Source organism: Gekko japonicus, unplaced genomic scaffold, assembly GCF_001447785.1.
Source record: "Gekko japonicus isolate JY-2015 unplaced genomic scaffold, Gekko_japonicus_V1.1 scaffold1189, whole genome shotgun sequence".
Lineage (NCBI taxonomy): Eukaryota > Metazoa > Chordata > Lepidosauria > Squamata > Gekkonidae > Gekko > Gekko japonicus.
Genome location: NW_015172592.1, coordinates 160,591 through 182,920, shown reverse-complemented (window position 1 = coordinate 182,920; position 22,330 = coordinate 160,591). Strand labels below are relative to the sequence as shown.

General features: G+C 46.8%; 1 protein-coding gene across 2 annotated transcripts in view; it reads left to right on the top strand.

The window, feature by feature from the left end:
• The first annotated feature begins 17,872 nt into the window (after nt 1–17,872).
• Nucleotides 17,873–22,330, top strand: part of AUH (AU RNA binding protein/enoyl-CoA hydratase) — a 52,823-nt gene continuing 48,365 nt past the window's right edge. For both annotated transcript variants that reach the window (XM_015421530.1, XM_015421529.1), the window contains exon 1: nt 17,873–18,133. In XM_015421530.1, the coding sequence (XP_015277016.1) occupies nt 17,920–18,133 (214 nt within the window). In that variant the 5' untranslated portion in view covers nt 17,873–17,919. The remainder of the gene's footprint in view (nt 18,134–22,330) is intronic.

Here is a 22,330-nt window from a genome sequence, read left to right as displayed (position 1 = left end):
ACAATAAGATTAATTAAATATTGTAATGTATTGAAATGATTACATGAATCACCTCATAGGACTCCCGTGTTAAGCTTCGAGCCAGACCAGGGCTCCTCTGAGCGAACTTCCTATTGGTCGCTTCGTAACAGCGACCAATCAGAACGATACCATTCCCTAGGAGGGAAAGACTCCCATTGGTCTTTATTCTAGCAATCTCATTGGTTGTTATTTGTAAATAGGCGTGGCTACATTAGCCCGGTTATGTTTAAAAGGAGCATAAGCTCCCACTGTTTTCTGTTCTGGTTTCTTACTGAGTTAGTGCTTGCTCGTTACTTCCAATAAAGCTGAATCACTTGCTGAATCACTGTACGAGTCCTTTGTTAGCGCGATCTAACAATTGGCGACGAGGATGGGATGTTAGAGCAGGTAGGCAGCCCTGCGGACATCCACACTTCGGACTCGGAAGAAAGCGGGCAGAGCACAGCAGCCGATCCGGCGGAGGCGCCACCAGCTCCGGTGCCCAAGTCTCCCCCGATGGCTGGAAGCCAGAAGTTCGAGTGCTTCGAACCCTCCTCAGAAGACTGGGACTCCTACCTGTCCAGGTTCGAGTTCCATCTGGAGACCCACGACATCACCGATGAGGCGAAGAAACGAGCATGCCTCCTGAGTTCCTGCGGGAAGGGGACCTTCGACATAGCCAGGTCGTTGGTGGCCCCAACTGATATAAAGACTGTCACCTACGCTGACATCACGGAGAAGCTTAAGGCTCACTATTCTCCACAACCGTCGGAGATCGCCTGCCGGCACGCTTTTTACAAGCGGAACCAGGCCGGAGGCGAGACCATCGCAGATTTCGTGGCGGCCCTTCGCAAAGCCGCACGGCCATGTAATTTCCACAACGTGGAGGAAGCCCTCAGAGACCGTCTCGTCTGCGGTCTCAAAGATGAAAGGCTGCAACAGAGGCTGTTCGCCCGCACCACCCTGACCTGGGCAGTGGCCTACGAAGAGGCCGTGGCCGCGGAAGCAGCGGAGAAGTCCACGAAGGAGGTCCGCCAGCGGGTGGCAGAGCCCAGTATACACGCTCAACGAGACAGCGAGGGCGAAGACGCGGATGATGACGTCAACGCGGTTCGAGGCAAGCGGACCCCAGCGAAGACTACCAACGTCAAGCCTTGCTCCGGTTGTGGCGGGAAGCACCAGCGCGGCTCCTGTTGGGCTCGTGATGTCGACTGCAGAGCGTGTGGGCGGCGTGGTCATCTGGCCAGAGTCTGCAGATCAGCGAAGAAGGATCCCTCAACTAACAACCGGTCAGCGCAGAGGGGCACTCCAGTCAGCACCCAAGGCAAGACCCGTTCCTCAGCATCGGAAGCAAGCTGCCAGTTGACGGCGACCTTGTCGAGCGCATCGGCCGTAAATCGCACCAGCAGCCAGGGCAAGATCACCGTGACTCCACTCCTCGACGGCCGACCCTGTACAATGGAGGTGGACTCAGGATCGTCCGTGACGGTGATTTCTGCCGCGTCCTGGCGCCAGTTGTTCCCGAACCGAAGCCGGCGGCGGCTCCAGCCTGCGGGAACCAGAGTGTCCGACTTCCAGGGCAACCGAATTCCCTTGGCCGGACGGGACTCTGTTACTGTTGAGTATAAGGGGAAATGTGTTAAACTGTCATTCCTGATTGCAGAGGGAGACCGGGTTAACCTGCTAGGGTTAGATTGGTTTGAGCCATTGGGCATCGGTATTTCTGGGATTAACAGGATGTCTGAAAATAAATGGGGCATGCTGTACGACCTGTTCCCTGATGTATTTGCCGAAGGGTTGGGAAGGTACAAGGGCCCCCCGGTTGCGTTTGACTTAGATCCGTCAGTCAAACCTATTAGGTTGAAGTATCGGAAAGTACCTGTGTCTCTCAAACATAAGGTGGAAAAAGAGATTGACAAACTAGTTGAGCAAGGGGTTTTAGAGCCAGTACCATACAGCAAATGGGAGACCCCGATCGTAACCCCTGTCAAATCAGATGGGTCCATACGACTATGCGCCGATTACAAATGTACGATTAACAAGGCGCTGCAGCAACATTCGTACCCGGTCCCGGTAATAAGCCACATTTTGGCTTCCCTGGGGGGTGGCAAGATTTTCGCCAAATTTGACCTGGCCCAGGCATACCAGCAGTTGCCTGTCACCCCGGAGGCTGCCGAGGCCCAAACAATTGTAACCCACCAAGGGGCTTTTAAAGTGAACAGGCTGCAATTCGGGGTCAACGTAGCACCTGGGATTTTTCAGGGCCTCATGGAACGTCTACTAAGGGGGGTACCTGGCACAGTGCCCTATTTTGACGACGTGCTGATTGCGGGCGGGTCTGAACAGGAACTACTGGACCGGGTTAAAGAGGTCCTCAGGCGTTTTCAAAATGCCGGCCTCAGAGTTAAGCGCTCAAAATGCACGCTCGGGGTGGAAAGTGTGGACTTCCTGGGGTTTCGCATTGACGCAGAGGGAGTCCACCCCACGGATGAGAAGGTATCTGCAATCCAAAACGCCCCCAGGCCGGTGAGTAAGAAGGAGCTCCAATCCTTTTTAGGACTCCTGAATTTTTATCATGCGTTTTTACCGCATAAGGCATCAGTGGCGGCCCCTTTGCACGCGCTTTTGCACAAGGAGGCAAAATGGAAGTGGGGGCAGGCCGAGGAAAAGGCTTTTGTGGGAGTCAAGGAGCTGCTGACATCTAATGCCGTACTCACGCATTATGATGAACACAAGCTCCTGGTGTTAGCTGCTGACGCTTCACCGTTTGGAGTAGGCGCAGTTTTAAGCCATCTGATGCCTGATGGGAGCGAAGCGCCTATCGCTTTTTATTCTAGATCACTATCTGCGGCAGAGCGGAACTATGCCCAGATAGACAAGGAGGGTCTGGCGTTGGTAGCGGCTGTCAAAAAGTTCCATGATTTTATTTTTGGCAGACGATTTTTGCTGGTCACTGACCACAAGCCGCTACTGGGGATTTTTGCGCCCGATAAGCAATTGCCAAACATCATGTCCCCACGCATGCTTAGATGGGCGATATTTTTGCAGGCTTATGATTTTGACTTAGAGCACCGGCCTGGGAAAGCGATTGGGCATGCGGATGCCCTCAGCCGGTGCCCGGTGCCGGACATTGGCGCAGACCCTGCCCCCGCCTGTGAGGTCTTGGCAATTGAGGAGCTTCCTCGACCCCCGGTATCATCCAGGGACATTGCAGCACACACGGCCAAGGATAGCGTGCTGTCCCGAGTATTAAACTGGGTTTGGAGGGGGTGGCCGGTTGGAAGCGTTGAACCGGAGTTCGGCCCTTACAAAAGCCGTCAAAATGAACTATCCATTTCTAAGGGCTGTGTATTATGGGGGAACAGGGTGGTGGTTCCTGACAAACTCAGGACGAGAGTGTTAGAGTCGCTGCACGAGGGTCACCCCGGTATGGTACACACCAAAGCGTTGGCCAGAGGGTATGTCTGGTGGCCGGGGCTGGACAAAGAGATCGAAGAATGGGTACGAGGGTGTCCCAAATGCCAGCAAGTCAGACCCGATCCCCCACAAGCTACACCCCAAGGCTGGGAGTCATCTGGTAAACCCTGGGCCAGATTGCATATAGATTTTGCTGGCCCTCTCCAAGGGCAAATGTTCCTAATTGTGGTGGACGCTATGTCCAAATGGCTGGAGGTCGTGCATATGAAATCGACCACATCACTTGCTGTGATCCATGCGCTCCGCCGACTTTTTGCCACCCACGGGTTGCCTGACGTCATCGTCAGTGACAACGGGCCTCAATTTGTGTCTGAGGAATTTAGGCTCTTCCTCACGAGTAATGGCATACGCCAAATGACTTCGGCCCCTTTCCATCCGGCATCTAATGGCCAAGCCGAACGGATGGTCAGGACGGCCAAAGAGGCCCTGGGTAAAATGGACGAAGGGGACTGGAGCCAGAGGCTGGGCTCCTTTCTTTTGCTGCAGCACACCACCCCCTGTAGTGCTACAGGCCGTAGTCCGGCCGAATTGTTAATGGGGCGGAGACTCACGACCCGTTTGAACCGTATGCACCCAGACCTATCAGAAGATCAGTCCGAGCGTACCACTGCGCAACCGAAGGTGCGCATGTTTGAAAAAGGGGACAAGGTTTTCGCACGAAATTATGCAAACGGGCACTTGTGGCTTCCTGGGGTTATATCCGACTCTGTGGGTACTCGAATGTATGTGGTGCAGTTAGCTGACGGTCGAATATGGCGGCGCCACATAGATCAGTTAAGGAGACGTTGGGCTAGGGACAGCGCTGACTCTCCGACGGCTGAATCCCCTGATGTCGAGTGGACACCCCCAGAGCAGGCGGTGAGTACCGAAAGGCCCGGTACTGTCCCCGAGTCAGGGCAGAACCCTGTGTGCGGGGCTGAAATCCCAGTCGAGTCTGTGCCTGATCCAGGCTGTAGTGAACCCCACTCTGACCCACAACCTTGTCTGCCCATGGAGCCTGCACCGCTCCGCAGGTCCCAGCGTTCGCGGCAAATGCCGACTTATCTGAAGGACTATGAGTGTAAATACTGTTGGAATAACTGATGTACAAAGGTTGATTGCATGTATGTAAATAATAAAACAATTGGGATGATGGCTTAACTTAGGGGGGAGGAATTGTAATGTATTGAAATGATTACATGAATCACCTCATAGGACTCCCATGTTAAGCTTCGAGCCAGACCAGGGCTCCTCTGAGCGAACTTCCTATTGGTCGCTTTGTAACAGCGACCAATCAGAACGATACCATTCCCTAGGAGGGAAAGACTCCCATTGGTCTTTATCCTAGCAATCTCATTGGTTGCTATTTGTAAATAGGCGTGGCTACATTAGCCCGGTTATGTTTAAAAGGAGCATAAGCTCCCACTGTTTTCTGTTCTGGTTTCTTACTGAGTTAGTGCTTGTTCGTTACTTCTAAATAAAGCTGAATCACTTGCTGAATCACTCTACGAGTCCTTTGTTAGCGCGATCTAACAACCCTGGAGGTCCCTTCCCACTCTATGAGTCTATGATTCTATAATTCACCCAGGCTGGCTGTGGGCATGCCAGCACCTCTGTCAGGCAGAAGCGCCTGAGATCCTCCCCCTCCCCTTTTCCTTCGCCCGACTTGGAGGCAAAGGGAAGGGACAGTGGGGAAAGAATGGATCCCAGGTGCTTCTGCCTGTCAGAGAGGCTGGTGCACACTTCTGGTGATGTCAGGGGGTGTGGCATATGCTAATAAGTTATGCTAATGAGCTCCTGCAGCTCTTTTTCTATGAAATTGGGTATAAATATTAGGAAACGATTACTAAAGTTGTGCTTTTGGAATGAACATAGTCCTAAAAAGTAGAAGTCTTAAGGGAAAAGTAACTGTTGTAATGAACATATGGTGTTTCATATTCTTATAAACTCAAGGTTGTACTGAACAAGGAGAATAGACAATTTGAGGAAACAGATGCCTCTGAAAAACAGTAAAGAGGCAGAGTGCCAATGTGGGAATGCAGTGTGCATTTCTTGTTTATGCTTGATTGATAACAATTCTGAAATATATTTCTGCCATAGCACTATTTAAACAAAGAAAACCAAAAAGGATGTTTAAAAAACCCCAAACAGGATTCAAAGTGGCATTCCCAGGGCAATAAATTATAACTGAATAACACCATAAAAAAGCAACCCTACACTTTTTTATATATATATAGCAAACAGACACTATATTCAATGTACAGGTAGGTAGCATGCAAATATGAATTTTCCTATGCCTAAAAAGATGCCTAGGGATCGGCATGAACCAGCTCACAAACTAAAGTTCGTGATGAATTTTGGCCAGTTTACCCATGGGGAGATATGCATGAGCAGCTGCATCTGAAATAGCAAGGAGCATGAGTCAGAAAGTAAGCATTTTTTCACTGTTACACATTTTAGAAGCCCGTTCCCTCATCACAGTCTAGTAGCATAGCATATATTTACTAAAAGGTGAACTGTAGTACTCAAGAGCTTTTTGACTAGAATGGAGGAAGGGGCTTCAATCACGGAAAAGCATAGGTGGCCACAGATGTGCCAGTCTGCCCCCAGTCCTGTTGTCACCAGAGCCAAGGAAGGTGGCAAACTCATATCCTGATCCTTCTTAATTCTGATTCAGCCTTCATCCGTCACTTCTGCCACTTTGTTATTTCCTGTCTACCCCACTTCTATGCCTCAGCAACCACATCAAAAGGTTCTTCTAGCAGTATGTTCCACTGCACCAAATTTGAAAAACAATGCTCCAGCAGTATATAATTATTTTTAAACTTCCTTTATATCCTACTTTACTCCCCAGCAAGCACACAAAAGTGCCTTGCAACATTCTCCCCTTCTTCATTTTATTCTCACAAACATGCTAGGAGATAGTTTAGGTTTAGAGTGTGTGACAGACCCAAGATCACCTAAGAAGCTTTCTTCCAGAGCAGAGTGGGGATTCAGACTTGGGTCTCTCAGATCCTAGTCCAACACTCTAACTTCTACACCATGCTGGTGATAAAACTGAAGAGATTTTGCTATCTAACATACCTACTGTAGAACTGTTGAGTATGTGAACACTTCTAGTATTTTTGAGAGACTGCTATAAGGAGGAAGGGCTAACCACAAAATGGTTATCAGGGATGGATATTCTTTGCAAGATCGATACACAATACAGCAAACAGCAGTGTTTCCCTTTCCAGCTTCTCCTTGCCACTCCCCCCCCCCCCGTAAGTGCCAAACATGACACACTCCAGAGAATGAGCATCATTACAATCTTTTCAGTTTCATGTGTGTCTGTCAATCAGGCAGTTTATTAGTTACGTGCAGTTGCCACAACTAAGCACCCCCCAGCAAAGAACAAACAACAGCTATGGACCAGAAAAAGATCAATAAGAGGGATGCTAGTAATGTCCTGCATTTCACTCAGATAATTCTAGAATGGGGGTGAGGAGAAGGAACCCCCCCCCCCGGAGAAATTTGGGGAGCAGGAAAGTCAGGGGCACCTTCTTGCAGTAAGCAAATAAGGAATGGGGGCTAAAACTATTCTCCTTTCTACAAAGTGAAGAGAATGTAGAAATGAAAAGGGGGGAACGCCAACATCTCCCTACCAATGCTACAGGGCAAACTGAGAGACGGGAGGGAAACTGAAAGCAGTATGCAATGGTCCCTGGCAAGTAAACTAGCTGACTGCAATTGGCTGGCTGAGGGGGCACTGCTAGGTGAAGGAGGCAAATAGGTGGGAAGGGAGAGAGGGACTAGGTAGTACCAAAGAAGCCAGGATCCCAGCAAAGAACTCTTGGGAAATTACTTTTTAGCCTTCCTCTTGCTGCTCTGCCGGATCCCCTGGCCCAGTCCCCAAAGTCCCAGCATAGCATGTGCCTCTTCTCAGCAGAGTTAACTGTTATTGTTCCTCATTTCACATTTGTTGGGACTGGTGTTGGGGACAGTGACGCAATCAGGTGCCAAGAAACACATCAGCAGATATCACAGCACCTATGGGTACCACATTGGGGATCACCACAGTAGACTTTTGTCAAGTTGAAAGTCTTCCATGACTGGGGGAATAACCCCCATTTTTGCTCTGACTAAAGTGTATTGACTCTTGAGTCATGGGACAAAGGAGGCAATGTTTAAATGGCAAATGATAAACTGCCCAGTGCCTTCCACATAAGAACATAAGAAGAGCCCTGCTGGATCTGACCAGTGTCATATCTAGTCCACCATCCTGTCTCACACAGTGGCTAACCAGTACCTTGGGATGGCCAACAACAGGCTGAGACCTTCCCCTGATATTGCCTCCTGGAACTGGGATTCAGAGATTGACTCCCTCTGAACATGGAGGTTCCCCTCAGTCATCCTGGCTAGTAGCCACAGCTCCATGAATCTAATCCCCCTTTAAAGCTGTCTATTCCTGTGGCCATCACTACATACTATGGCAGCTAATTCCACATTTTGATTACTCTCTGTGTAAAGAAGCATTTCCTTTTGTCCATGTACTGCCCAACAGCTTCACTGGATGCCCTCGAGTTGTAGTACTTTGAGAGAGGGAGAAAATATTCTCTTGGCCAACTCTCTCCACCCCAGGCATAATTTTATAAACCTCTATCACCCCCCCCCCAGTCGACTCTTATAAAATGAAAAGTCCCAGACTCTTCAGCCTTTCATCATAGGGAAGGTGCTCCATCCCCCTAACCATTTTTTTCCAGCTCTGCAATGTCCTGAGATACGGTGACCAGAACTGTACACAGTATTCCAAATGAGGCCGCACCATAGCTCTATACAGGGGCATTATAATATTAGCCATTTTATGTTCAATCCCTCTCCTAATAATCCCTAACATAGAGTGTGCCTTTTTCACTGCTGAAGCACACTGGGTTGACACTTCAATTGACTATCCACTATGACCCCAAGATCTTTTTTTCCTTTCAGTCTCAGATCCCATTAGCCTAAACTTGAAGTTGGGATTTTTTTGTTGTCCCAGTGTGCATCACCTTCAGCCCCGTAGCTAACAACTTTTTGCTCGGGGGGGGGGGCAATGTTTTGCTCGGGGGGCCTTATGGAGTGGTGATATTTAGGCCCTGGACTACATCTCTTTCAGTGCCCACGAGACTTGTAGCACTGCGGTGGTCGCCTCCGCCATCGCTGAGGGGTCATCGGAAGGAGAGCGCTTCTGAGTGCGGGCCTGGAGGGAGGGAGTTCCCATGTCACTTGGCCCTGGAGTTTGCTGGAGATGGGTGGGAAGGAGCCCTGGCGAGGGGCTCTGACGCAAAGTCCCCCGGAGTTCGTTGAAGACCGCAGTCCACTTGGACAGAAGGTGGAAGGGGGGGAGGGCCATGCCCGGCACACCCTTGCTTGTGGGGGTTTAGACGGGTACCCCTGTTGGCAACAGGCAAGCTGGTGAATTTGTGGAGCCGGCTTCCGAGCCAGGTGCTTAGGCTGAGGTGCCTCCTCCTCCTCCTCATGGGAGCCCAGCTGGCCATGGCAGGGAGGGAGGCAGGCAGATGCCCAGGAGGGAGGCGCGATGGGCGGCAGGTGTCCCCACTCAGCAGCCCTCCCCTCTGACCTCCTGGCAGGAGCAGGCAGCGCTGAGTCACCAGTTGCTTGGCTGAGGACAGCGACAGCGGGGGGAGGGAGGGGGAGCCGAGGATTGGGGAGGGGCCCATAAAAACCATGGGGAAGTGGGCCCCATGGCCCCCGCGGTAACTAAGGGCCCAATCACCTTACACTTAACTAGCACTGAACTTCATTTGCCACATTGTTGCCCACTCACCCTGTTTGGTGTAGTGGTTAAGTGTGTGGTCTCTAATCTGGGAGAACCGGGTTTGATTCCCCACTCCTCCACGTGCACCTGCTGATGTGATCTTGGGTCAGTCACAAGCCCTGGCACAGCTGTTCCTGAAAGAACAGTTTGTGTCCGAGTTCTCTCAGCCCCACCCACCTCACAGGGTGTCTGTTGTGGGGAGGGGAAGGGAAAGGAGTTTGTAAGCCGCTCTGAGACTCCAAGTAAAGGGCGAGGTATAAATCCAACCTCTTCTTCTTCGTCGTCTTCTTTGTGGAGGTCCTCTTGGAACTCTTCACAGTCAGCCTTAATCATCCTGAATAATTTTGTGTCATCTGCAAATTTGGCCACTACACTACTCACTCCTACTTCCAGATCATTTATGAACAAATTAAATAACACTGGCCCCAATACCAATCCTTGTGGGACCCTTGTGACATCTTCTTTTCAGAATATCTCTTTGATTCTGGTGAGACAAATGCCTAATAAAGGGTGATGAACAGAATGAGTGAATGTAACTTTCTCTAAGAACTCCAAAAGGTTGCTGAGGCAGGACTTCCCTTTGCAGAAGTCATGCTGATTCCCCCTCAGCAGGCTTTGTTCTTCTATGTGCCTAATAATTCTGTCTTTGATTCCAGTTTTTACTAATTTGCCTGGGACAAATGTTAGGCTGCCTGGCCTGTAATTTCCTGGTTCCCTTTGCTACCATCCAGTCTTCTGGTACAGCAGCTGAATTTAATGATAGGTTACATATACAAGTTAGTAAATCAACTATCTCACATTTGAGTTCCCTAAGACCTCTTGGGTGTATGCCATCAGGACCTGGAGAATTATCAGTTTATAATTTCCCTAATAGGTCTAGAACGTCATCTCTCATCACCTCAGTTTGACTCAGTTCCTCAGACTCTCTTCCTGAAAATAGTGGCTGTGGCATGGATACACGTCCTGCACTTTTAGGGTTGCCACATCACTTCCAGGTGATGTGCACAGGGTCAGGGTGCAAAGAATTTCCTTCTGCTGGCAGGACCCCGCAAAAGCAGGAATTTCCCACCCCGACCTGGGGCTCACTTTCTACAGTGAGCAAGGAAGCAAAAAATGTAATGAGCTTCTCTGCCATCTCCCTATCTTTTTTAGCAATCGCTTTATTCTTTTGTCATCCAAAGGCCCAACTGTTTCACTGGCTGGTTTCCTGCTTCAGATATATTTAAAGAAATGTTTATTGTCTTGATGCTTTTAGCAACCTGCTCCTCAAAATCTCTTTTTGCATGCCTAATTATTGACTTACATTTCTTTTGCAGGAGCCTGTGATCCCTTCTGTTCAATTCATTGGGGCAGAAATTCCACATTTCAAAAGAAGCCTATTTGCATTTTTAACTTGCGTTGTTAACCATCTTGCTATCTTCATTTAAGGGGTGAATCAGTGGAAGGAAATGAAAGTGCAAGTTGGAAGAGGAAGCAGTAATGAATTTCATGGGCTCTAACTTTCCTGTAGTAGATGCATATCGACCAGTAAGATTTCCCTTGTAGCCCTACAATCTGCTCCTATTCAATGCTTCCTTGTCCACTATTCTCTTTTGGCTAGGAACTGACAATGTTTGCTTGGACAATTATGGATTTCAATAAGATAACAGTATCAATTTCTTTAGCTTCAAATATATTCATAAGAAAATCAATATGTTTTTCTGGAAATGTTCTTTCTGCTATTTTTGCTGTGAAAATGAGTGGGATGAAGTAAAACCGCAGTGAACAATGAAGCAGTCCTATATATGGAAAAGTCTTCTTTTGCTCAGATCTTCTGAGTCATACATGAAATGCCAGTGGAGAAGGTGGAGTTTCTGGGCATCTTGAAAACTGTACTATGACACTGAAAACAGTAAAATCCAGCAGGACTTTTCCAGTGGCTTATTCTGTAATGAGAGAAGGTGTTATTCAAAAAGACAATCTACATTATTATTTAGAAATGCTACACATAAACACATTCACACACACAGTGTGATCTCTAAACAGAACCTAAGATAAATTGACACTGAATTTTCTTAAAAACAATACAGTCATGAGCAATGCTCCCTCTAAGCTGTCAAGTCTTAGGAGCAAAAATTCTACTTTGTGAGCTACTGGCATTAAAGTTGTGAGCAAGTGATTTGGCTACTGCATAAATTAGTTTGCTCTGGAGCCATCCTTCCTGAGCTAAGGCAAAATGTGTGAGCTGGAGGGTAAAGAACTGTGAGCTAGCTCACACTAACTCAGCTTAGAAGGAACACTAGACTCATGAGCCAAGGTAAAGTGTCATTAACACTTTTCAGATGGAATATTCTGAACTGGATTTCAACCATTTCCAACAAAAATACAGAGAGACAGACAGACGGAAAGAAAGAAAGACCTGATGAGAAACGAAACTAAAACAAGTGGAAACCCAGGACAATATATAACATGGTGTTTATAAGTAATAACTTCCATGGGAAAAGGCCCTATACCCTAAAAGTCAAGAGCCAGGCAAGCAAACCAACCAGGAATCAAGTTCAAATCACAAACCATTAGAGTTGTCAGAGAGCCAGAGTCCAAAAGAGTCAAGAGCCAAGGAGTCAAAGGTTCAAGGTGCAGAGTCCAAGCGTAGTCATTCAATCTGAGGTCACAGAGCCGAGGGAATCCAGTCAGGAACAAGGAGTCAGGAACACGAGCAAGGAGGGGCAGAGCTTTCGTCTGAAGAGATTAGTTGCTGGCACGATTTTTCAGCATGAGGGTGAGAGTTAAATAGCCCATAAACCTGTCAGCAATTAGCACGCCTTCAGCAAATCCCAGCTCCTGTTAGTACGCGGGGCTGAGTGAGCGTCTGCCATGCATGCATGCCTCTCACCACCTAGCTGCCATCTTCCATCGGCGCTGTTCCCTTAAATGGGATACTGGTGGAGGCGAATCAGGAGGAGAACTGTCTGGGAGTGCTTCTGCCTCAGCTGTAGCTTCTGATAGCTCAGCCCTGTCAGATGCAGGCGTTACTGGCATCGCGAGCTCATCCCCAGCAGCACTTAGATCCTCTGCTGGGGCCATTTGTTCGGACTCAGCAGGAGCCGTGACATTGAGGGATCATGGAGAGAATTCCCAACTCTGAGAACTTAGGTAATGCTGGACTTTTAAATGCTGCAACTTTAAGCTTATCCTAATTAAACATTCTTTCAGGTGAGTATAGAGTTTTGGTTTTAGAGGATTGCATGTTTTTCACCTTTTATTTGCAACCTTGCTCAAACTGATGCTTGAACTGGACATGTGTTCTCTTTTTATTTTTGTTTATTAAATTTACACTTTGAATGCTCAAAGCCTAGGCTCTCTATAAACACATCACACCTATTTGGCCTTGCTTTCCAAACAGCAGTAGAGGGAGGGGTAGTGGGTGAGGTCACAAACCTTTGAGCATGATACCTGGAAAGTGGGATAGATCATCCTCACACTAGCTTGTATGAGCTAAGTGTGCTAGATGTACAAATCCTTCTAGTGGGAAATACACTCTTAGATTGGTTGATGGATACTCAGTGATGTTTGCTGCCTCGGGAATAAGGAAAAGGGGCATCAAGTAGAGACATGAGACAGGGCTTTTCTGATTTCTGTGACCTAAAAGAATGGGGCTTGCACATCTGTTCCATCGTAACTCCTATCTATATCTCTATTGATATAGCCATCAACCCCTCTGTTATACACATTCTGAAATTTAATGCATGCAGTGCTCTGTCATACAAGCACAAACAGCAGGCTGTATTCCAGGAATGTCTCTGGGTTTTAGGAACTGGCAATAGGACCTCTAACATTCCCTCCAACATGCATGCATGTGTGCACCTCCCCCCAGGAAGAAACAGATATCAGTCTATACTGGCAAGACTTGCAGAAGCATACAGGTATCATGCTCAGCTCTTCCACTAGTTGCCTCCCTAGGATATTGCCTATGTTGGTGATGGGGTGGGAGTACCTCCGGTTGACTGTAGGGGAAAGGGCTGGGAAAAAGCACCTTTCGGAGGGGGAGAGAGAAAATAATTTTTTTACTGCCACCAGTAGTAGGGATTTGGGACAGGTGCTACTGCTACCCTGCTTATGTTCAGCCCCGACTGACCGACCATTGGCAATCTTTCTCATCCTGTCCTTTGAGGAGCTGAAGAACAAGAAACCTCTGATGGGAAATTAACCCATTCTTTTCTTTAACTGAGTGGATGGGCTCAGGCTGAATGCTTAAAAATGTAGCAACATGTTCCATTTAAAAGAAAAGGAGTTTATTTTTATATGAAAGGAGAAATTGGGTGGAATTTGGAATGTTCAGTTCTAACTGGACTGGATTCAGTTGACTCAGGCAAAACACAAAGACAAAAAGAAATGTGAAAGAAATAAACACAGCAAACTGGTTAATTACATTTCATAGCATAATCTAGAATACTTGGGCTGGTAAACAATGGACTATAGCCTTTCTTGTCTGCTAGCATGACAGAGAGAGAAACAAAAAGCAATAGCTGCCCCCTCCTCTTATATTATTTGAATTCTGTCTGTGGGTTTATTTCCAGTGGAAAATCGGAGGGCTCATTCCATCATCTAGGATCAAACAGGGTTTCAAGGATTACTCTGGAGGTATCTTAAATCATTTGCAGGTTTTTCATGCTTAGCTGGCCATGGCAATTGTCTTAGTCAAGACCTGCCAGACTTTTGAGCACCTTTGAGTCATAGCGGACAGCTCACTGAAACATCCATTCCATAGGAAGAAGCAATGAAAAGACATATTCTTCACTTTGGATTTAGGAAAAGGACTGGAAATATTTATCTAGTACCATTTATCCCACCACACCTCCAAGGAGCTCGGGGTAGCATACAGTATTCTTCCCTCCTCATTTATCCTAATTAAAACAATCCTGTGAAATAGGTTAGGATACAAGCAAGGTCACCCAAGAAACCTCATGGCAGAGTGGCGATTTGACGTTGGATCTCCCAGGTCCTAATCTGACAGTCTAACCATTACTCTACAATGGCTTTCAAAAACAAAACTTCTAATATTGTAATAACTTTATGATGCAGCCATGTCTGGAATACTTTGTATAATTCTATATAATTCTGAAAATCTCATCTCAAACGAAGTGAGTTTGAAAAGTGCAGTAACAAGCAATTAAAATGATCAAAATGGTAGAGTGCTTTGCCTGAGAGAAAAGATTAGAAGGTTTGGAATGTTTAAGGTTAGATAAAAGATCCTTAAAAAGTGACATGCTAAAGTATATCCAATTATGTACAATATGGCAAAAGTGCATAGAATTTTTTTGTCTCTCGTGTATTACTAAAACTTTGGGTCACCCAGTAAAATTGATTGGAAGAAGATTTCTGTACTGGGTTTGGCTGGTCGCCACAGATACCCTTCACTGAAAGCTGGATACGCAGTCCAAAAGCAAGCCGAGAAACAGAGCTGAAAGTCAGAAAGCCAGGAAATCAATCAGAGTTTTCAGGAGAGAGGAGCAGAGGCTGACAGCCGTGACTAGGTCCAAGAACACATGGTTGCTTCTGCACCGAGGCAGGTGAGCGGGATTGTTTATGACCAGATCCTCCCTTCCCTGGCAGTCAGTCTGCAAAGACTCATAGCCCCTCACATTGCCTTTGCAACAGCTGAAGTCTTGCACTCCTCCTTCTCTCTTGCACATTCAGATGCTGGTGTGCCCTGCATCTGGGACAATCAGGTGAGCTAGGTGGGGATTCTGGCTTCGAGGTGTCTCCAGATGGGGGTGCTGGGCCAAGCTCTGGATAAGTCTCTGACTGCACCTCAGTCTCTTTGCCTTGCTGCCCCTCCTGAGCGGCTGCTGGGGCCTTTTCTCCCTCAGGTGCTGGTAAAGTTTCCTCTTCTGGGCTGACTCCAGAGGAGTCTGGGTTGCTCCATGCCTTTTCCTCATTTGAGGAATACTCAGCCTCAGCCTCAGTCTCAGCGGAGACAGGACCCATGACAATTCAAGACAGAAGTGCTGTTTCACATGATACATAATTCACTTATAAAATACGTTGCCACATGATGTGGTGATGGCTACTGATGACATAAAAAGTTAATTAATTGAATGAATGGAGGCTGGTACTGCTGAATTAGGAGTTATTAAGAAGTTCTTCAATACTGGACTTCCGGTTTTCAGCGACTCACAAATGAACGCACTCCATTGAGCTCTGATGGGTGTGATTTGGATCAAGGTGGCAGGGAGGGGGTTCGGAAGCCTTCGGCCCCCCCCCCCCGAAGCTCTTGTAGGGAGCTTCTAGCCTGGAGCGCTGAAGGAGCTGCTCCCAAAGCCGCGGCTGGAGGATTGAGGCTCTTTTTAGCTCCTTAAGGTCCCGCTGCCCCGAGGCCAGCAATGGCGACCAGAGATGTTATTGGACCAGAGCGTACAAGGACTTAAGCAAAAGGACCTATATGTGCCCCCTCACCCAGCTGGTTCAGAGGTTTGGGCTGGGTTGTCACCAGTACGCTGATGACATCCAGCTCTATCTGATGATGGACGGCTGGCTGGACTCTGCCCCAGAAATCTTGGATAGGGCATTGGGGGCTGTGGCTGGGTGGCTAACACAGATCTGGTTAGATTAAATCCAACAAAGACAGAGGCTCTGTACCAGAGCTGTGGGGGGATAGGATCAGGAATCAGGCTCTCAATTCTTAGCGGGGTGCCGTTGTTGCTGGTGCTGAGGGTGAAGAGCCTGATGGTGGTCCTGGATGCCTTACTTTCCATGGAGGCCCAGGTCAACTTGGCTGTCAGATCGGCCTTTTACCATCTTTGGCCGGTCAGGCAGTTGGTTCCCTCTTTCTCCTCTCAGGACTTAGCTACAGTGATCCATGCAATGGTCACTTCCAGGTTAGATTAATGTAATGTGCTCTATGTGGGGCTGCCCTTGAATCTGACCTAGAAACTGCAGCTAGTGCAAAATGTGGCAGTACGCCTGCTGACTGCAACATCTGTGCAGGCCCGCATTCATCTGGTGTTATGCCAGTTGCATTGGCTGCCAATTGAATACCAGATCTAGTTCAAAGTTATGGTACTAACCTTTAAAGCCCTATGCGGCCTGGGACCGACATATCTGAGGGACCGCCTCTTCCCCTGTGCCCCATAGAGCTTTGTGCTCAGCCAAGCAACATCTGCTGGTAGTTCCCAGCTCAAAGTATGTCTGCTTAGCCTCGACCAGGGCCAGGGCATTCTCCAGCCTGGTGGAACATGCTCCCACTGGAGATCAGGGCCCTGTGGGATTTAACACAATTCCTCAGGACCTGTAAAACAGAGCTGTTTCACCAGGCTTTTGGCTGAGCCGGCAGACGTCTAAACAGTTTGGCTTCCCCTGCCTATACTGCCTGGATGAACTGCTCTTTGTAGAGATCACTATGGCATCTGCTGAGTTGGTCCTTATTTTTGTCAACATAGGCCCAGCACTCTTGGTTACTGGAAATTTAGATTTTCTGTCATCTGTTGTTGATTTTAGAAATTTTAACTTTCTGTGATTCTGTACTTGTATTGGATTTATTACTATGTCTGTATGTTAACTGTTGTGACCTGTCCTGAGCCTGCTTGCAGGGAGGGCAGGATATACATCCAATAAAATAAATCTGATTTCATATTTATCCTACTTCACCCATCTATCAGCAGCTGGGAGTGTCTAAAGGACATTACTTTTTTGATTGGATCTTATTTTAAATTGGCCTCTCTTTGTAACATCCTTCTCACCCATCCCCCACCTTTTTGTTGTTAGCTGCTTTTCATATAAATGGATAGAGTTCATGCAGCTGATAAAGTGAGCTCTGATTTATGAAAGCTTATGCGAAAATAAATTTTGTTAAGTCTTTAAAGTGCCACTGGATTTCTATTTTATTTTGAATGGAGTCCTGTCTGTTGACACATCTATAAACTAAATGGAAACTGCAGATTTAGAGATTTTGTTCTTTGGGGAAGGCAGATGCCTCCAGATCCTCATCCAGACCAGTAAGGCTCTTCCTTTCTTCTATAAAGAAAAGTTAAAAGTGCCAGGCAGAAAAGGTGGAGACATGCAAAGTAGAAATGAACCCAGTAGTTTAAAATCAGAACCCGGTAGTTTAAAATCAATCTATGGATTAAAACATGGAGAGATAGTTAGGTATGGACCTGGAGAGCTTTTTGGGGTTTTGTTTTGAAGATCACAGGGAAGGAAAACTTGCTGCTGAGTTCTGCAGTGTTTGCTGTCAGAAATGTTTTGTTCATTCACACCAAAAGGGTGCCCTTAATTTCATAATAAAAGAAACAATTTTAATCAGGCCTACTTGAAAGTAAGTCAGTCCACCTATTTAATTCAATGAACCTTACTTCCGTGAACGATTTCATAGGGCTACACCCGCAATGTGTTATGTAATAAATTGTTCAGGCTTTCACTAATACCGGAAAGATTTCCTAGAAAGCAGCCAACTCCTATAGACGCCCGTAGCTGCCTGCAGAAGGAAGGCTGAGCGCCGGGGGGGGGGGGCGCGGACAAACGTTCCTCTTCGCGTTCAGTGAAATGGCACGCCGTTCCAGGTACACCGCGGGACGGCTCCACGTCGCCGGCTGTACGTAAGAGTCACGTGGGGTTCCACTGGGAAGCGCGGGGAGGGGGGACGGAGGCAAGGGGGCTGCCTGGCTCGGTGCGCGGGCTTGTAAACAGACATGGCGGCGGTATCCGCAGCCTCGGTGGCCTTAAGCCTTCTTCAGCGTCGAGGTGGTTTAGCTGCAGCGGCTGCAGCTGCTCTCTCCGGCTCCTCCTCTTCGTCCTCTCTGGCGCGACGGTGCTGTTCGGCCGTGAGGGGATACAGCTCTGAGGCGGCGAAAGGGGGGGAGGAGGAGGAGCTGCGAGTCCGGTACTTGGACGACGAACACAAAGGTAACGCCGGCAGCCGGAGAGGAGGGGGCTCGGGGGCCACCGCATCCACCCCCCCCCACTTTCGAAGGGGAGGGTATCCCCCCCCCCGCTCCCTTCGCCCTGTTCATAGAGGCGCCTCGGCCACTGCGTCGAGAACAAGCTCGGTCTTGCCGTATCATGGGCAGAGGAAACTCTTCTGAGGCGACGTGCTCACTGTTTCCTCAGATCGCAGGGAATGATGACTAATGGCCCTGGCCCTTTACATTCCCAAACGGGGATGGGGTGGGGGAGTACATTACAGTGCTGTGCTGCCACAGGCCACCCCGTCTCCCGCGCAACGGTCTCTCGGCCCAAGTAAGCGTGACCGCAATTCAGTGGTATTAAATGTTATCCTTCATAGAGACTCTTTTTGTATCCCCCCCCCCCCCGGGGGATTTTTTTTTTAGGCTACCTGTCGCTTGAATTTAGTCACTTCTCCTTTCCCCCTTCTGTACACGTAGGGTGGCCAGCTAGCGGAGGGGGGAGGGGGCGGATCTATGGAAATAGGCAGCTGACGATTTTCATGACATAGAGGTAAATAATATCTCAGTCTCTTAAAAGCACAGGACAGTTTTCTCCAGGACAGTTGGCAACCCTACTCTCAAGCCCAGATTTCTGTCATAGTTATGAAGTATAACAACATTTCGGCAGCCTTGCCAGGGAGGCTAATTCGGAATTAGTAATTCCTTGTTTTAGAGCAGCAGACTGCAGTGGCTATCCCATGTTTCAAATGTTTTCAGTATGCTTTGTATTTTACTGTTAGATCTGACAACTATAAATTCAAAGGTGTGTTTCGGAATCTCCTCTCAATACTGCTTCAGAACCAGTGTGGTGCATTTAATAGGGTGCTAGAGTGAGCTCCAATTCCTGAAGTGAAACAAAGCTCTAGGCTATGTGATTCCAGATGAAATTTGGAATTCTACCTTTTCATATGGCTCCAACTTTTCTGTCTGTTACTTCAAGAGAACATAATGAAGATGAGACATTAGTGTCACCTTAGCCAAGATTTAATCTGATGATTAACCAGATATATCTTCGGGGTTCATAATTTTACTGTATATTGATATTTGTAATTAATTAATTAACTGCATTTTACTTTTAATAATTTTTTAAACCATTCTTGTAATTATGATTGACTTTTTACCACTATATTCTTATTCCCTTTTGTGACGGCCTTTGGCCACAAGCAATAAATATGTCTGTCTGTCTACAAATCAGGTATCAATGCTGGTACTGTAAGAACCATAATGCTGATTTCATTCATATGTGGTGATGTCATATGCAAGTGAATTTTGGCATAAAAATTTAAAATGATAAAATTTGGACTCAAAATAGATTTACCATTAAGGACTTAATTGCATGTCAATGGTCTTAAGGAAATTTCAGTTGATTCTCTTAAATGTAGTTACATTGGCACATCTGGTGTTAAACAAGATACTGGAAACAACCTTTTCTGAATATGCAGTTATGGGCAGGGAAAATAAAAGACGATTAAATTAACTTGTTTACAGCATGGTAGGAGCATAAAAATATTGAACAATTAATTATTTAGACAATAAATTCTTATAAGTGTTTAATTTTTTCAATTCCCCTGTATTTATTTGTGTTAACATTTGTGTGTTAAAAGAGGGGGAAAAACAACACCCTGGGCTTCCTGGCTGATGTCCCGTCCAAGGGTTGACTCTGCTTAGCTTCTGAGATCTGACAAGATCAGGCTTGACTGGGCCATTCAGGTCAGTAGGACACACTGAAAACGTGCTAGTAGTTTAAAGTGGTGACAATCCAGACTTCTAGTGACATTCTTTCAGTCTCCAAAAACCTGATTTGGATTGTTTCCATATGACCTGAAGTGCTTTCCTTACCATTAAATACACAGCTCCAGGCTCATACTAAACAAGTTAAATTATTGTGGGTTTCTGTCATAGTTGAAATGACAAAAGAGATGGGTGTTCTTTTCCCTAAGTTAGGCTAATTCACTTTTATAAGTATTGGTTCATGAAGCTTTGGGTTTCTGTTCATTGAGGTGATGTGATGCAGTGTTCTATTAGTTACCTGAAATAAAAAGGTTGTAAAGTAAGCATGTATAAGGCTGAATACTAGTGACTTCAGTTTCAGTTAGCCTTTATTGGCATAAATACTAGTGACTTCTTGAAACTCCCCACATGAAAAGTTGTGGTGAAGTTTGTAATCTTTTCCCTTACATTTGCTAAGCTATTGGAAAGTTATTAGTTGCATACTTTCTGTGACTAAGGGTACACAAACTGTACAAGTCATTGGTGGTGTTACACATCTTCAGGTGCATAGCGTCTGTATAGATTCTGCCCCCCCCCCCCCAGGCCAGTCCAGGGATGAGGGGAAGAACTCTACACTGGCTCAATACATTACTCAATCACCCAGAGATGTAGGCTCTCTGGATTTCAAGACAATAGCCACCAGAACCTTTTTTAACTATAGTCCCATTCCAGTCCAAGAGCAAGGTTCAGACTCTTAACTGGCCTCTAGGACTTTATACAATAGCAGCTCAATCTAGAGCTGTGCAGTTAATCTTACCAAGGTAGCGCCGTTTGGCGAGCAGCAGGCACAGGAAAAAGGCTTGAAGTCCAGTTACCACAATACAGACAAATTAGAAAACCAGAATAAATTTATTCAGTAGAGAACTTAGCACAGACTAGAAGGATTGCAAAATAACAAAAACTCATGGCCCTTGGCCCTAACTAAACATTAGAGATATGCATAATTACCAACTTCAGAAATCCATAGTCCCTGATTGTCCATTGTGATAAAGTTCAGTTAGGTCCCATCTTTGTGCAAGCATCCAGCCATGTGCTCAGCTCCAAAGCAGTTCTTTGTCTCTGCCATAGACCACATGGCAGCACAGCATCTCAGATGGACAGCATACAGAGCAGCAGGGATAGCAGGAACAGAAGAGAGAGTTCTCTCCATAGGGTTTGACCAGATATAGGGCAATCCCAGTCTCCAAACTAGCCCTGGCCAGGGGCCAATTGGAGTAGACATGGGAGTGTCCAATTGTAGGGTTGCCATGGGGACATCATCTGAATGGTCAGAGCTCTGAAGGGCACACCTGCAGTCATGTGCCCCCCAAATTCCAACCCACCCATGGCCTACGTGACTGTTTGCTTGTTTGCTAGGCCATCTGGTCTTCTGCCAGCCAGGGAGTGTGAAGAATGTAGGGTTATATGGCAGGCTATTGAGACCATATGGCTTCAATAGGAAATCAACACAGCAGGGTATCAGCAAGAGGCATTCCAGGGGAAGACAGGGTTTTTTAGAAATCCATATTTCTATACAGCATCTTATCACTGTGTTAGTCAGTACTGATCCATAGAAGTCTCAGGTAAGGGAAGGATTTAGGAATAGAATCCCATTCTCCAGCCTACTCTTTTCCAGGTATTCTCTTCTCCGTCATAACCTAGATGCAAGTGCTTCATCTTCCCTTTTACATTTTATTTACTTCTGTGTTTTATAAAATAGCCTTTCTCTGTGAATAGGTAAGCTACTTGAAATATAAATATTTATTTGTTTAAAATCAACAAGGGCATGTCTTTGCTTTTAAGTGTTATACCCCACCTTTAGATCAAATTAGTTCTAAGGGAAATTAAAAGTTGACTAAAACAATTCAAGAAACGCAGCTTGATATGGAACGTGGCTCCAAAAGAGGGGGGGGGGAAGAGATGTTATGTTAAGCTTCTCGCAACATCTCTTGTGTTCTGTTATCCTTACAGGACCTACGTGTATGCCCACGAAAGCTTATATGCAGAATAAAACTTTGTTGGTCTTAAAAGTGCCACTGGACTCAAACTTTGTTCTGCTGCTTCAGACCAACACAGCTACCCACCTGAATTGAAATTCTGCAATTAGTATTGTACAGTCCTGTTCTTGGGTCCTAACATGTTGCTGATGCAGCGCTAGTTCCTATGCTGTCTTTATAGAGAAGAGAAATCCCAAGGAGCTGATAGCATAGCAACTACACTGAAGGCCGTAGCAACATTGCTCACACCCATGAATCAGGGATTGCTGTGCCAACAATGCCCTTGTTCTGTCCATATATGGAAGCAGCTAACCAATGCTGACATGCCTTGCTGATGTCAGCCTGTCCCCACCTATGAAATAGAACAAGGAAAGCGCAAAGGAAATAAAGCACCCCCTGATTTATAGAAT